Genomic DNA, 14977 nt, shown 5'->3' on the forward strand with positions numbered 1-14977 from the left:
TTTGTTAGCACATAACCATTGGGTTCAGTTATCAATATAGGTCTATAAAAGACGGGCATATTTTTATCAAACCAGTGCATATAGTAACTGACTTGAGTAGCTATTTGAGAGTTTACAGCAAACATCTAAATTTGTCATCAGGTGTGTACTGCATATTTATTTGCTATGACTCATAATGGAGATAAGGTTTTAGCTATATCTATTGCACATCTTCAACAGTCAAGTGAGTCTACTAAGCGAACCACACTACTCCGTTATTACGAACGTTATTTATTTCCGCAATTAGGAACATCTGTTACTCAGACGAAGTGGTGGACATATCAGGATAGAGTGACGCGGGTGACTCTTTGGGGTCGAGAGCATTTTAGGAATAATATTCATTTGGTGATGGTAGCTGAAGCAATGGGCATAGGGCCACAATACTATTATGTAGAATATTCAATGAAGCGAGGTTTTTCAGAACGATTATATCTGCTAGCGCAGTTTCTTCCATCACAAAAGATTTTTTTGTATCGGAGTTATGGCCAGCCACTCAGAGGATATTTTAACATCACGCCATGCACCATGGAGTATGGTGTAATCTTATTTACCCGTATCCTACCTTTGTCAGAATGTCCAAATACCTGTTTTTACTGTGACAGCTGTTTGTGTGATCATGTAATGGATGGTTTAGTAGACATGTAAAGGTGAAGACTGGGAGGGGTTATTTGGAAAAAACCAAGTTTTTCCAAACTAATTAAAGTGGTGAAGCTTGAGTAATGAGTCATGTATTTTAGTGTGTGTGTGTGTGTGTGTGTGTGTGTGTGTGTGTGTGTGTGTGTGAGAGAGAGAGAGAGAGAGAGATAAAGATAGAGATGCACCTATTGTTCCAGAAAAGCCAATCTCTCAGTAGGTGCGATAGGCTTTTCTGGCACAATAGGTGCATCTCTCTCTCTCTCTCTCTCTCTCTCTCTCTCTCTCTCTCTCTCTCTCTCTCTCTCTCTCTCTCTCTCACACACACACACACACACACACACACACACACACGCAATGCAAGGTCGAAGGAGAGCTAGCCGAGGTTTTGCAATCATAGCGCATGCGTTGTAAGAAGCTAAGATACACACACACACACACACACACAGCTTTTATGCGGTGTTTAGCCGGTGAAGGTAGAGAGAGAGTGAGAGAGAGCAAACGCAAGAGATTTTGGCCAGAACGAGATAGTGCCATGATAATCGAGGCCTCAGAAATGCAAAATCTTGACAGTTCATAGTATTGTAGCGTACAAAGAAATCGATAGCATTCGTCTACCTGTGAATTTTTTGGATAGCCTTTGCTGTGCGACTACGAGAAATTGGTGCATGCATTGACGGCTTTGCACGTCAGTGAGATGAGTACTCGGGAGTCTGCGGTGCTTGGGACTCCACAAACGATGACAAAAGCTGCTCGGGAGGGCACCGTAGGTGGCGTGTGGTTCTGCTTCGACGTCGTTAGAGAGGAACGCGGTAATCCTAACGGTTGTTTTGATATAGTATAAGTTGAAATTTCTTTTCTTTAATTTTCTTTAAGAGCCTGGTCCTATTACATAAGAGTTGTATTAGTTTTACACTTTCCCAAACGTCCAAACGTGTTAGTGGCATGTAATCACATTACAACAAGTGATTAAATCACAAGACCTGCCAGGCCAATAATGAAGAAAGCATTCAAGCAATTCTCCACTTAATTGCAATCTAGACAGCAAAGATGATATTAATTGTAGACTTGCTCATCCCTAGAAGCATTAAACTTAAGCCAAGGAGCATGCATGGAGCCAGTGGAGCTCATACTCGGTTGCTTGAGCTCCAAGGCAAGCTCAGAATTGGTTCTAACACTCTTCAATAAAGTCAAGTTGGTTTGAATGCATCTCCATCCAGAACAAGCTGATCATCATGAGATTTTTCATCATCTTCATGCACTCGTTTCCTGGTCGATTGCAAGGGCACTGCAAAGAGCTTCTATGGGATTTTTTTGTTGCCATCGACAACATCTTTAGCACCATTACTAATCTCAATTTCCTTGTCGCTGGATGTAGCTGATATAGAGAGTGTGCTTGTTGTTGGAGCAGTACTACAACTTGTCACATTAAACCTTGCAAATTAGAGGTTTCCTAACTCCATAGTGATGTAGGTGTTTTGCAGCATGGCAAGGTTAGGTCGGTCCGCCCGCCATAGCTGAAAACTGTGGAGCATGCGTTGATACTGGAACTGCAAAGGGTATTTATTGCACTACTCTTACTAACCAATGCTCTTCCATTCTCCCGTGCACAAGTTTGTTTAGATTTAAGGGATTCCATGTTGGGCTTCACAACACTCATACAAGGTGATGGATAAGCAAGGCTTCTCTAAGACCTAGGTATGTGAAAGATAAGACGCCTTCAAGGATAGTTGGCTTGCTTGCCTGTGACTAGGACCACATAACACTCGAGAACCTTGACCTTGTGCCTACAGATTCTGGTGTTGGACATAAATGATAATGTCATGGTAGAGCTTTTTCATGCGTGTTAGCTCCGAAAGATAGCATCGCTCCGCCCCCACCCATGCTACTTCTGTGTGTCATGTTGCTATGAGCTGCTACTGCTGTTGTTGCTACTGTAGCTTGCTTCCTACCCGCATGGTGCGTAGTTGCCGCAGCTACGAGTGCCACATTCCACAGAGGAGCCATGGGTGAGGAAAGAGGTGACCATGGCTATACTATGGATTATTGTTGCATTATCAAATCCTCTATAGAATTTGTGGGAGAAGAACAGCTATTCTGTGTGGTTTTCCACCTGTGAATCTCATAGAGAAGATTCTTTTCTCCCTTGAGAAAGAACTCATTGGCGAATTCCTAGTGGTCGGGGATAATGTTGCGGAAGCGCTGCACAGATAAAATGGCACCTTCTTCTCAGAGAAGCGCTTGAAGATTAGTTAGCAAATCCAGTTGGCCGACGCTAGTAAGAAGCAACTAGCCTTTCTATTCCAGCACCACCTAACTAGCAGAGGTGAGTATGAAAATGAGAGAAAATGAGCTTTCACTTCATATTTGAAAACTCAAGACATGTTAGCATTAGATTTACACACTCTTCATTTAAATGAGTACCCACTATCTTATTTCAACCAATCAGGATTTTTGGCCTCTCAAAAAATGCTTGAAAATACAACACAATCTTTTTTCATATTTTAGTCAGCAAAAAGAGAAGGCATCTGTATAGCCTTTGCCCTTTGGGCAAGACACACACACACACGGGGGGGAGAGAGAGAGAGAGAGAGAGAGAGAGAGAGAGAGAGAGAGAGACCATGGAAGAATCGGCCTTAAAAGGCAAAGACCATAACGATAGAGAAAAGAGGGCAATTTTTAATGTGCACGGATAGGTTTTTGCAAGGCTAACATGTAGGAAACCTCTATGAAGTGGTTGTTGTTGCTTAATCCCCTCCAGCTCAATTGTGATGTTGCCCGATGTGGCGACACTTCTAATATAAAAAAACTTTTTTTTTTTCATATTTTTCCACCATTGTCTACCTCTCTTCATCCTTGGGCGCACATGGTCTGGCTTGGCTTGTCTTGATGCACCATACGACAGACAAAAAAAATCTCTCACTCCATCTATCTTTCTCTCACATATACATGTGACCTAGTAGCCCTTTCCTTTAAAATGTATAGGGTAATCTGCTTTGGAGCAATAGAGGTTGTTAGTCTAGAAATGTTTGTGCCTAGCGAGGCTTGTCTTGTTTTTTGAGGGGCAATCAATGTCTGCTTATTGGCACTATTCTATGGGCTTGTGGTGATATTTTGACAGAGATTCAAGATCTTATTTCGTTATTAACATCCTATATACCATTGCAAAGGTACTTCTTAAACACAAGAAATCCTAGTTAAGCTTCTTTCATGGAAACACTTATGCTCTCTATGCAATCTCGAATTGTACCACCCAAACATTACATAGATCATTATCTTGGATGAAAGAGAGAGAGAGAGAGAGAGAGAGAGAGAGAGACCATATTCTTAAACCCTTGCCTATTGCAAGACCTAAAAATTGAGAGGACTTTAGGAATTCTCTTTTCTCTTTCGGTTTTGGTAAGCTTCAAGAGTTTCAAGAAATAAACATCGAGAGAGAGAGGGGAGGTTTAAGAAGACCAGGGGGGAGGAATGGCTTAAAAATTTTGAACTATACCTATTATGTCAAAAGGGCATTTTGAATCATGGAAAAATTGGGGTTTTTGCATAATAGGTACATTTACTCGGGAGGGAAGCGTAGTGTTTTGGGGGGGGAGGGGGGGAATGAGTTCAAACAAACTTTCTCAAAAACTTGAACTATACCCATTGTGTCAAAATGACATTTCAAAAAATAAGAGAATTGAGTTTTTTGCACAATAGGTACATTCCAATTTGAGGAAAGGGAAATGCCAAGAGGGGGGGGGGGGGGGGGGGGAGGTATTTCAAATAAAAACTTTTCTTAAAACATTGAAATGTACCCATTATGCCGAAAAGGCTTTTCAAATCTTAAAAAATTCAAGTTTTTTGCACAATAAGTGCATTTACTATGGAGCAATTGGGAGGGCGGGGTTAAAACATACCTATTATGCCCAAAAAATGTTTCAATCTTAAAGGACTAATGCTTTTTGCACAATAGGTAGATTCCGGCTTGAAAAAATCATAAAAATTATATCAACAAAAAAAAAAAAATTCTTGATTATTTATCAAATGGTATCTTCACAAATATCAAAGATATAAATGTGACTAGGATTTAAGAGCCTCACTATACAAAGATATATGAATGAGAAAACTCAAATCTTTCAAAAAACAAGAATACAAAAAAGATAAAAAGTTAAATTTAATATTTGATTTCTTTTGGTTTTTTGTTTGTAGATAAATTCATGGCTAGAACAAAGTAAACTACAAAGAAAACGGATCAATGAAAAGACAATATTCAATCATCTACAGAGACCTTGATTAGAGCTCGACGAATATGTGTTTCGCAAAGCATAAGTGTACTTAGCAAGATTAGAAAGGAGCAAGATAAAGTAACCTTTTGTATTCCAAAAGCTCCATTTGCTCGAGTTGTAAGCAAATTAGTGACAAATGTAAAAAGGGATTGAGATGGGGACATATAGCTTTAGTGTGTGTTCAAGGAGCTTGTGAAGACTACTTGATAGAGTATTTAAATGACACATATATTCTTGTTGCTCATGCACATAGAGTTACTGTCATGTGGAAAGATTTTAGTACTCTCGCAATGCTTAGATCAAAGTTTGAAAACTTTCGGCATGAACCAATCTTTGTAGATTAAAAAATGAGAGATCATTTATGGGTTCCTCCAGCAAGGCTACCTAAAGATAGAGTGAAGATTTAGGATATAACACATGATAAGGATACTAGATTAAATTGGAAAATTTCAAAAGAATGGAAGAAGATATATTGAAACACCAACAAAGCTGAGGTCAACAGTTAATGATCCTTCATCTAGAAACCTTATGATCAAAAGATTAGAAGGTTTGGGAGAGAATGTCAAAGTGTTTGTGGCGGACCAAGGACCTTCAGAAGGCTATACTTTAAGTAATGAAGAAATTTGAAATGTTGTATCGGATACTTTTGTTCAGTTCCCTGCAAGGTAATTTCTTTTTCCGAAGTAGCTAGATTTTAGTTGCTACATATTTGATGGATGTACATCTAATGGGTAGATGTACATCTGATGGATGTACTACTAATGGTTAGAGTTGTTTTGCAGTATTATAAAGTCTGAACTTGGTGAACAATTTCAACTAGAGGTTTTCATTTTAGAATGTGCAATTTCTCAAATCCTCAATGCAAGGAAGGCTCCAAAAGAACACCTTCCATGGTTTACATATTGTCCAGATACATTGAGATTGGTCATAGTTCCTTATTGCTCAAGGTAAGTTACAAATATATTCCATTGAGCTAATATCTCACAAAATGATTTTTGTTATTTTTATCTACGTAGGAGACATTGGAGCGTTGCAATTATAGACATCCAAGAGAAATATACACTCTACTTCAACTCTCTTCTAGAAACTATCCACCCCGAAATCAAAAAGTAAGGAATCATTTTGTAAAGATCGATATTTTACGAGTGCTAACTTTTTTTTTCCAGTCATGTGGACCTTGTAATTGTTGCAATTGAGTCTTTCCACCAAGGAGCCTTGCTTCTCAAAGAAACAACACATAAAAGTATCCGTGTAAGAAATAATCAACATATCATCAATTACAATGTTATTTTGAGCAAAAGATCAGTTTGTGTTTTTATTATGAGAAACAATAAACATTGTAGATACCTACACAACAAGATAGCCACAAGTGTGGTTGGTACCTACTGTATAGTATGAAAGCACTTCTGAGCCGTTTATACGGTCATGAAGACGAAACAAAAAATGTAAGAACTACAACTTTAAATTGAAAAAGACAGATTCATTTTCTTTTGCTAATGGAGTGGTTTAGCTTCATTGTAGATGCCAATGCAAGATTGCACGGAGCTTGATTTGCTGCAGTTCAGAATGGATATGATCGAGGATATAGTAGATAGAATCTCAATAAGAAGCTGGGAAAAAGAAAAGAACTCTTCCAAAGTTGAAGAGCCTAAAGGCCCATGCGAGACCTCTGACGAAGACAAGGAAGAAGAGCTTAGTTGGAAAAGGCGTACAACAAAAAAAAGAAGCACCATCAAAGAGGCTAATTTGAATTTGGAGGATGTTCTAGATATTCCACAAGATGGATTGGAAGACATTGATTGGGAGATGTTAGATCCTCAAATTAGTGACTTCGCTTTACCATGATTGCAGACTCAGAATGATTCAATCTCCACAGTTTTGAAGATCTCTGAAGTAGAAGATCAAAGTGAAGAAAAGAAGACCAAAATTAAAGATGACAATGTAGAATATTGAACTTAAAAACGACTAGATCATTTTGGATTTGTAGATATTTTATATCAAATGTTTTGTATGACGTACTTACTTATATTGAAACAATGTGAATCAAGTCATGTTCAAGACTTTCACAGCTTATTCTGCTCTCTCCTCTTTTAGAGATCTGCATTGAAAGGTTGTTAAGAAATGAAGTTTTGTGGAAGGTCTACTTCATCCTCTGTAATTAAATCATGTCTGAGTTGTGAGAGTGTGCATCGTTGACCTATTGATATGGTTGTTTGAAGTTGCAAATCTATCCAAATATCCACTTGCTTCAATTGATTTTCATGCATGCATTCGAGAGCTTGTTCAAGTGGTATCCAAGCACCTCTCACCCTATGAGCTCGGTGATAATAAAATGATAAAATAAAAAATTTGGGATTTAATCATGTATTTAACATTCACAGATTGCAAATCTACTTTGCATTGTATTCCTTCATTGATTTTGTAATCCCATCCCTTATCCAAAAACTCCAAAACAGTATCATAGTCGATGTTATTGCAAACCACCATGGTATTCTTGAATCTAATGGTCTCACTAGTTGCAAAGAAATCAATAAAGACATGAATTGGCATGCATATCTTGATTTTCACTATTCGACTAGTAGCTGTTGGCTTCAGTCCTTTTTGAACTTCATGAAAAAGTTTCAGGCGAAAAGCTTCACTAATCTCACTTGTTGGAAGAGGCTCTTTATGGGAAGATAGACAAGCCATTCACTCAGAGTAAATTCTCTATGCATATTTACATGCTGAACAAGAACTTCTTTAACACTTCTTCTATTCTGATTGACTCTAAAGTCTTTCACCCTTCCTTTCCATGAAGCCAAAAACTCATTTGAGCTTGTTCTTCTTCTCTTTCTTGATTGAAGTAATATCCAAGAGCCTTTTGTTACCACAAGTGGTATCCATTGATTTCTCTCATCAAGAGTATTTGAAACAATGACAGATTCAATAGTTGTAAGTGGCTTTCTTGATCTTTCCATGGAAGCCATGAAGATTATGGATGATAGAGAAGTTGTTTGTTGCAATGTTTAACGGAGAGAGAAGACTACGACAAGGTCGAAACGTAAAGAGATCAAGTTTTCTCTTATTTTTCTTGTACTAATGTACTAGACCACGTATATCCAACACTTGCACAAAGACAACAATCACTGAACATTCACGTCACATTCACATCATTATCCCCATCGAGATGTTAGATAAGAATCATGATCAATGTAACTTATGTAGCAATCACATCCAAACTGTGCTGATCTTTTCATGGATGTCTTGATCTACTAAATCCCATTACTATCACATTCACATCACCCCTCAATGAGAAAGCACATCAACATATTCAATTTGAGAATTCCCATTTCAATGTATATCTTTACATAAAGCCATTCAACAAAATATTGTCCTATTAGTCTTGTATAGTTTTAGGCTTAACACTGTGTACCCTAAAGAGGTGAGCCTAATTTAATTCTACTACATAAAGTCTTGGAGTTCATGTCTTTATAAGAAGCCCTTTTATGCTAAGAAGATTCTTTCTTGAGAGCCCATTCTTGAGTATCACTTTTGTGGTCATTCTATTGATGGTTAGCTTTAGCTTAATGCCCATGCTTTCAAGGTTTATTTTATCCTGATGGTACCAAGAAAACTCAATTTGGCCTCCAAACATCGATCACGATCCATGTACCCACCATGCTATTTTCTAAATCTCAATATATAGCTTCGTAGACTAAAGCACCCTCCAATTCCAATCTCTCCTTCTCGATGCATGTCGATGTTTTGCAAAAGGAGTCTTTAAGAATTGTGAATTTTGGAATCTACTCTGACTTCTTTTTGCAGCTTCACTTCTTTGGATTGCCCTGGGCTTCAAGCTTCATAGCTCCTTTAAACACTTACCGTAATTCAAAGAATTGTCAGAGCTAAATCTCGTATTTTCATGTTTCGAAGCATTTGGTAGACTTGCCGGTTGTTAATCTTGCTGGGAACACTTTATATGAACCATGGAGAACTTGCACATTCTTGAAAAAAAAATATGTTTCATACAAAATCAAGAAAAAAACACGTTTTTTTCCTAGGTCTGTGATCTAGCCACTTTTTCTAGAATGTGACCCCATGGGCTTGATTTATACTGCATATATAGGCTATGGTCCAAATTTGATGAAATTTTGGTAAGGGAATTGGCTATGATAGAGGTTTCTAATATCTACTCCAAGCTTACTGGGACTTGTGCACCATAAATGTCAAGTTTTCGACTTTTAACCACATAGAAGCGATCTAGGGACTTGTGCTAACATGTGTGAGGCCAAAATCTCTAATGGGCTTCTAGTTACATTCTATGGGAGAGAAAATTGCAAATTTTTTTGAATTGTCTGACTTGACTTCTGGTACTCCCTTTTTCCGTTTCTATAATCCCTTGCACATCAAGAATAGAATTCGAGCTCGCTGAAGCCGGCTACTTCTTCGATTGTTCCTTCTTCGAAGATGCTTGTTCCTGGCGTTTTGTTGCAGTCGGACTTCATGTATCCTTCCTCACCATAGTAGAAACACCTTCCTTATTCTTTGAAGGTTTGTACTTGATTTGGTGTGAGACACTTGGGCCGTTTGCCGGTAACCCCAGGCTGATCCGAGTCCTCTGGGGACGCTTTTTGCCTAGGTCGCTCCGGTATTGATAGCTTTGACCGCTGGCTAAATACCGGTGCCGTACCAAATACATCCTTCTTCCGTTCCTACATGTCATACATAGTCCCCCACCACAATGTTCTAAAGAGAGATGCCACTCTCTTGTTTCTGACATGGAATCATCCTAAGTACGATTCATCGTTTGGAATGCAATCAAGCATGGTCTTTTGCTGCTACTCTTGCAACTCTCTCCTCTCTTTGGCTGAAGCAGATTTGTCTCATTGCAGCTCTCTAAAGTGAACGATCTGGTTTTCCTACAATTTCATAGGTGACACATCAATGGGTATCTTGTTTGCCCTCTTTAGAAGCTGGTTGGTTCATCCTCATTGAGCTCATTTTCAAGCTCTTCTTCAACACCTTCTTTTTTATACAAGATCCTAGATCAATCAGCATCCTAATTGGGGTAATCCCTCACACCAAGACCCTTGACAATATTAGCTGCTCAGCTTCCCATCTCTCATGTGAACTTATTCTCCGTCTAGAAGAGCCATTTTCATCCTCCTCTGTGATGATAATCCTTGGAAGCCCTTTGTGACCTGTTGAAGGCTGATTCAGACTAGAGGGATTAGATTCCTCATCCAAAGAGCTTTTCATTGGTAGAAGATCTTGCCCCATCTTTTGGTCCACATTCCTCATAGAAAGGCTAATTTTATTCCGAGCCAATGGAAACAACATTAACCGATACCTCTTGATTGGGTGATGATAAATTTCGAGCGCTACTACTGATGTGGCAACAATGGTAGCCATTAAAAAGTTCCAAGTTCTTGAAATCGACAATGATCGAAGCGCTCGAAGCACTTTAAGCGCTTGAATTTATCCGTGGATCTCTTGATCTCTCTTCACAACATCTTTTGCATTAGCAATCACATGTTGCAATTTCCGACACATTCACAATCCCTTCCTTTCAATCACAAAACCCACAAGCTACGCAAAGAAGCCCAAAGCAGCCATGATCTATGACTTGTGAAACCCTACCTCTGTAAACATTGAACAATGCAACTTCCTATGGTTGATGCCCTTTTGAAGAGCTAGGGTTTCTACCATCCCTCTTGCTCCGGTCTCCATGTTCATCGTCGTCGTCATATCCAACATATCCATGTATTTATCCTTATGATCATCAGGCTCTCTGTGACTCCGATCATCATCCCTGAGGTTGTGATCCCTTCTATATTCATCCTCTTTGTCATGGTCTACCGCAATCTCCATCGTCGTGTTGATCATATCTACTGCAATCTCCATCATCATCACTTCTGAGACTTCTGTAATCGTGTAGACTACGACGACCAGTAATTTTTTTAGCTCAGTGCTGCTTGATCCTATTATGCACTGCCTTTTCTCCGCCAAGCCAATGAGCTGCTGCTAAGAGGCGCAGCTCTTCTTGCAGCATTCCATAAAACTCTTTTACACTATCAAGGTAGCAAGGTGTCTGGAGACAGTACGCACTACCTTTCACTTCCTTTCACTTCGGGGAGAGAGAGAGAGGGAGAGTCTCAGAGACAATAGATTAGAGAAATAAAGCATACCTTTACAAATAGCAAAGGGGACTCCGCTGTACACGGACTCGGCATACACCCTCCCTCTGCGAGAAGGCAATGCCCACAAAGTTGAATTGCAGACAGAGAATCCTTATAAGACGCCTATCTCAAGGTCAGTGGGGTACTTGGTCCCTCTGGCTGCATGTAAGAACGTGTTTCAAGTTCGATAACTTCAATATCTGTGATTGCAAGCCTCTACTGTATTTTATCGCCTGTCAAGAGTTGCCAGCCATTGTCGCTTTCATGGAGACATGTCAAATATGTTCACTTTCCTATGTAAAGAAGTGTATTTAATTTATTGGTTTGTGTTGTATACGCTCTTCCTTCCTCCATCGAAATTACGCAAGGACAAGATCCTCTCATGATCCTTCCACTAACTGCAGCATAAACTCCATCATGGTGGTCAAGGAGGATGCCTAGTCTTGCCCAATAATAGAAACTCTTGTCTGGCCATTATACATGGCTGGATTTGGAAGGACCAATCATCAGTGTGAGGCAGGATTGTGTATTTTAAAGCCCAAAAACACTAACCCACAGGGATATGCAGAGCTATGATTTCTTGCATATGAGAACAATGGTTATGCATGCACTGAACTGTTACTGCCTGCTGCTTGCATAAATCACTAACCTTCGTCCTGTTGGCTCAAAGCCATACTGTAATATTGCTTAGAGAGATATGAGCTGCAGCGCTCTTTCGATCCACTAGTGTCGCATTTCCAAAGGCCCAGAGTCCAAGCTTTCTATCTCCACTTTTTTGGCAGGCATTCAATACGCTAAGCCAAGATGTGAAGTTGCTACGGAATGGCATCTCCTCGATCACTGCCACCGCCTTATCCAAGTGGCCAGCACGGCCAAAAAGATCCACCAAGCAAGTGTGGAGCTGTAAAGCTGGGAAAATGCCATATGCCTCACTTAACATCCTAAAGTATAATTGGCCAGAGTATAGAAGGCCTCTATGACTGCATACATTAAGTACAATGATAAATGTCGCCACGGTCGGCCTTTCACCTTCTTGCAACATTTCATCAAAAAGCGTGAAAACGAAATTCTCTTCTCCATGCTGGGCATACCCTGCCAATAGTGCATTCCAAGAAACCACATCTCTATAGGGCAGCTTGTCAAAAACATTGTGTGCTTCCACAAGCATGCCCAAATTCGCATACATATCCACCAGGACAGTCCCAACAGCTATGTCTTCCTCCAGCCACCCAGCATTCACACTATTTATGTGTAGTTGTTGGCCCCTCCTTACAGCACCAATGCCACTACAACATTTCAAGATGCAAGCACAGGAGACTGCATCTAGTGACAGACCCCTCCCTTGCATAAGGTTAATACAATCAAAAGCTTGCTCCTCATACCCAAGTTGAACATACCCAGCAATGAGTACATTCCATGAAACTACATCCTGCTCTTGAATCTCCTCAAAGACTTCTAGTGCTTCCTCGATCAGCCCACACTTCAAATACATATCTACTAGCATGGTGTTAACATTAATGTCTCTCATCTCGTCTCTAATGATATGAGCATGCAGTTGTTGGCCCTTGTCTGTGACTCCAAGGTTGCCACAAGCTTTCAAGGCCCACACATAGGTGGATGTGTTTGGAGATAGACCCCTAAGTTGCATTGTCTGTAGAAAATTCAATGCTTCATCACCACGTCCAATCTCCACATATCCCCCAATTAGCACGTTCCATGCGATCACATCCTGAGTTGGCAGTCCGTCAAACACTTGTTGTCCTTCCACGAGCATGCCACAATGCACGTACATATGTATCAAGCCAGTGCATACGCCCCTATCTCCCTCAAAATTCCCCATTTTCACAATCAGTGAGTGTAATTCCTGGCCCTTACTCAAAGTTTTTTTGCTGCTGTAAACCATCAATATGGAATTGTAAGTGACTACATCTGCAAGAAAACCTTGGATTTGCATCAGTTCAAAGCACTTGAGTGCTTCCTCGTCATACTCATGTTTGGCATATCCTGAAATGATGGCATTCCACATGACCACATCCCGCACTTCAAACTCTTCGAAGACTTCTTGAGCTTTTCTGAGCATGCCAAAATCAGCATACATACCTACTATTGCTGTGCCTACATGAAGATCTTCGACCAAGCCATCTTTGACAGCTCGTGCATGCACTTGTTGACCCTTGTTTATAGCTCCCCTATTGCCGCATGCTTTTAAGATGGCAAAAAGGGTAGCAGGGTCTGGAGAGTAACCTGCAATTAGCATCCGTCCAAAATATTCGATCGCTTCCTCATCATGTCCATTTTGGACTTGACCTGTTATTAGAGTAGTCCAGGTGATTCTATCCCGAGTTGAAAGATCATCAAACACTTCTTGTGCCTTTTCAAGAGCATGACACTTTGCGTACATGTCCAATAGTGAATTCATGACCAGAATATGACTTCCTATATAGTCATTGCAAACTCGGGCATGCAACTCTTGTCCTAGTTTTAGCGCTCCAATAGAACCACATGCTTTGAAGATGCCCGCAAAGGTGATTGCGTTTGGAGAGAGGCCCTCATGCTGCATTTGTATAAAACAGCTGAGTGCTTCCTTGCCATACCCATGAAGAGCATAGCCCATAATGAGTACTGTCCATGAAACCACGTCCCGCTCTTGAAGCTCATCAAACACTCGTCTTGCTTCACTTAGAAGCCCACATTTGACATATGCATCCACGAGTGTGGTCCCTACAAGACTGTCAGTTTGAAGACGACCATTGTTGACAATCCATGCATGTAACTTGTGGAGTTTGCTTGGGCTGCTGCAGACTTTCAAAATGGAAACCAAGGTGATTGTATTAGGAGAGAAACCCCCCACCTGCATATCTTCAAAATATCTCAGTGCTTCCTCACCTTGCCCATGTTGCACATAACCAGATATAAGGCAATTCCAAGAAACCGTATTTCGCACAGAAAGATCATTGAACACTTCTTCTGCGTTTTCAAGGGCACCACATTTGGCATACATATTGATTAGGGTGTTGCCAACACGTACATTTTCATTGAGAATCCCACTTCTAGCAATCTCCTTATGTATTCTTATGCATGTGGGGAGATCCTTACTTTTGGCACAAGCTGCAAGAGAGGCTAAAAGGGTAGCGGAGTCGATGTGAGATATTGGGGTGCTAGTGTCATGAACACTCAGCTTCTCATCTTCCTCCTCCCTTTCTCGTTGTGCTTTGTAACTGGTATACTTTGAAGTGTCTACCGTTTCCTCTTTCTGCAAACCAGCTATGTCTGCCATATGGAGTTTCTCTGTTGGTAGATCCTCTTGATCCGAGCATGACTTGGAAGAAAGAGGTTCTTGGATCAGAGAAGAAGGGTTGCTCTGCAATGAAGTGCATACTCACAGAATCAGATATGTTTCGAGAATCAGTAATCTAAGGGAAACATGGGTGCATTACCTTGGTGGGTTGGCGAACAAACTGCTCTGAGCGTGTCGTGAGGTCGCTCCATGGCAATTTCAAATTGCTGCAAGAGAATGGTACACTCACGCAATCAATCATCTACGGCCAGAGCGTTAATGATATTTGTTAGAGAAAATACCCCTCTAGCCTAATTTCTGGAAACTCCCAAAATACCCCCCATAAATTCCACAAATGCCCTTCAAATTTTCCAAAATTCCCAAAATACCCCTGGTGAGATTAAATTTCACCAAATATAAAAAAATGTGTAGCTTTTCATAAGGAGAGTGATTGTCTATCAATACAAGATGCTAAATCTAGAATTTGAGTTGGTTATGTAGGCTTTGGAGATAAATTGCTTCATTATCTTTAGACATAATTGCATTTTTTGGGGTGACAAATGACATGCTAAGCATGCAAAAACGGATCTCAATTATAAAAA

General features: G+C 40.1%; 1 protein-coding gene and 2 pseudogenes across 1 annotated transcript; 1 reads left to right on the forward strand and 2 right to left on the reverse strand.

Annotated features, from left to right (window-relative positions):
• Nucleotides 1-1728: 1728 nt before the first annotated feature.
• LOC147442392 (uncharacterized) lies at nt 1729-4318 on the reverse strand (annotated as a pseudogene).
• A 1150-nt stretch (nt 4319-5468) lies between these two features.
• On the forward strand, nt 5469-6785 carry LOC147442393 (uncharacterized; annotated as a pseudogene).
• Nucleotides 6786-11067: 4282 nt separating this feature from the next.
• On the reverse strand, nt 11068-14690 carry LOC147442394 (pentatricopeptide repeat-containing protein At5g27110-like). The gene is made up of 2 exons (XM_086528578.1): nt 14536-14690; nt 11068-14459 (listed from the first exon to the last, which is right to left on the reverse strand). The coding sequence occupies exons 1-2, from the start codon at nt 14635-14637 to the stop codon at nt 11763-11765; spliced, it is 2799 nt and encodes a 932-aa protein (XP_086384704.1). The 5' UTR covers nt 14638-14690; the 3' UTR covers nt 11068-11762.
• Nucleotides 14691-14977: the final 287 nt, after the last annotated feature.

This window comes from Adiantum capillus-veneris, chromosome 14 (assembly GCF_014529385.1).
Source record: "Adiantum capillus-veneris isolate H3 chromosome 14, ASM1452938v2, whole genome shotgun sequence".
Lineage (NCBI taxonomy): Eukaryota > Viridiplantae > Streptophyta > Polypodiopsida > Polypodiales > Pteridaceae > Adiantum > Adiantum capillus-veneris.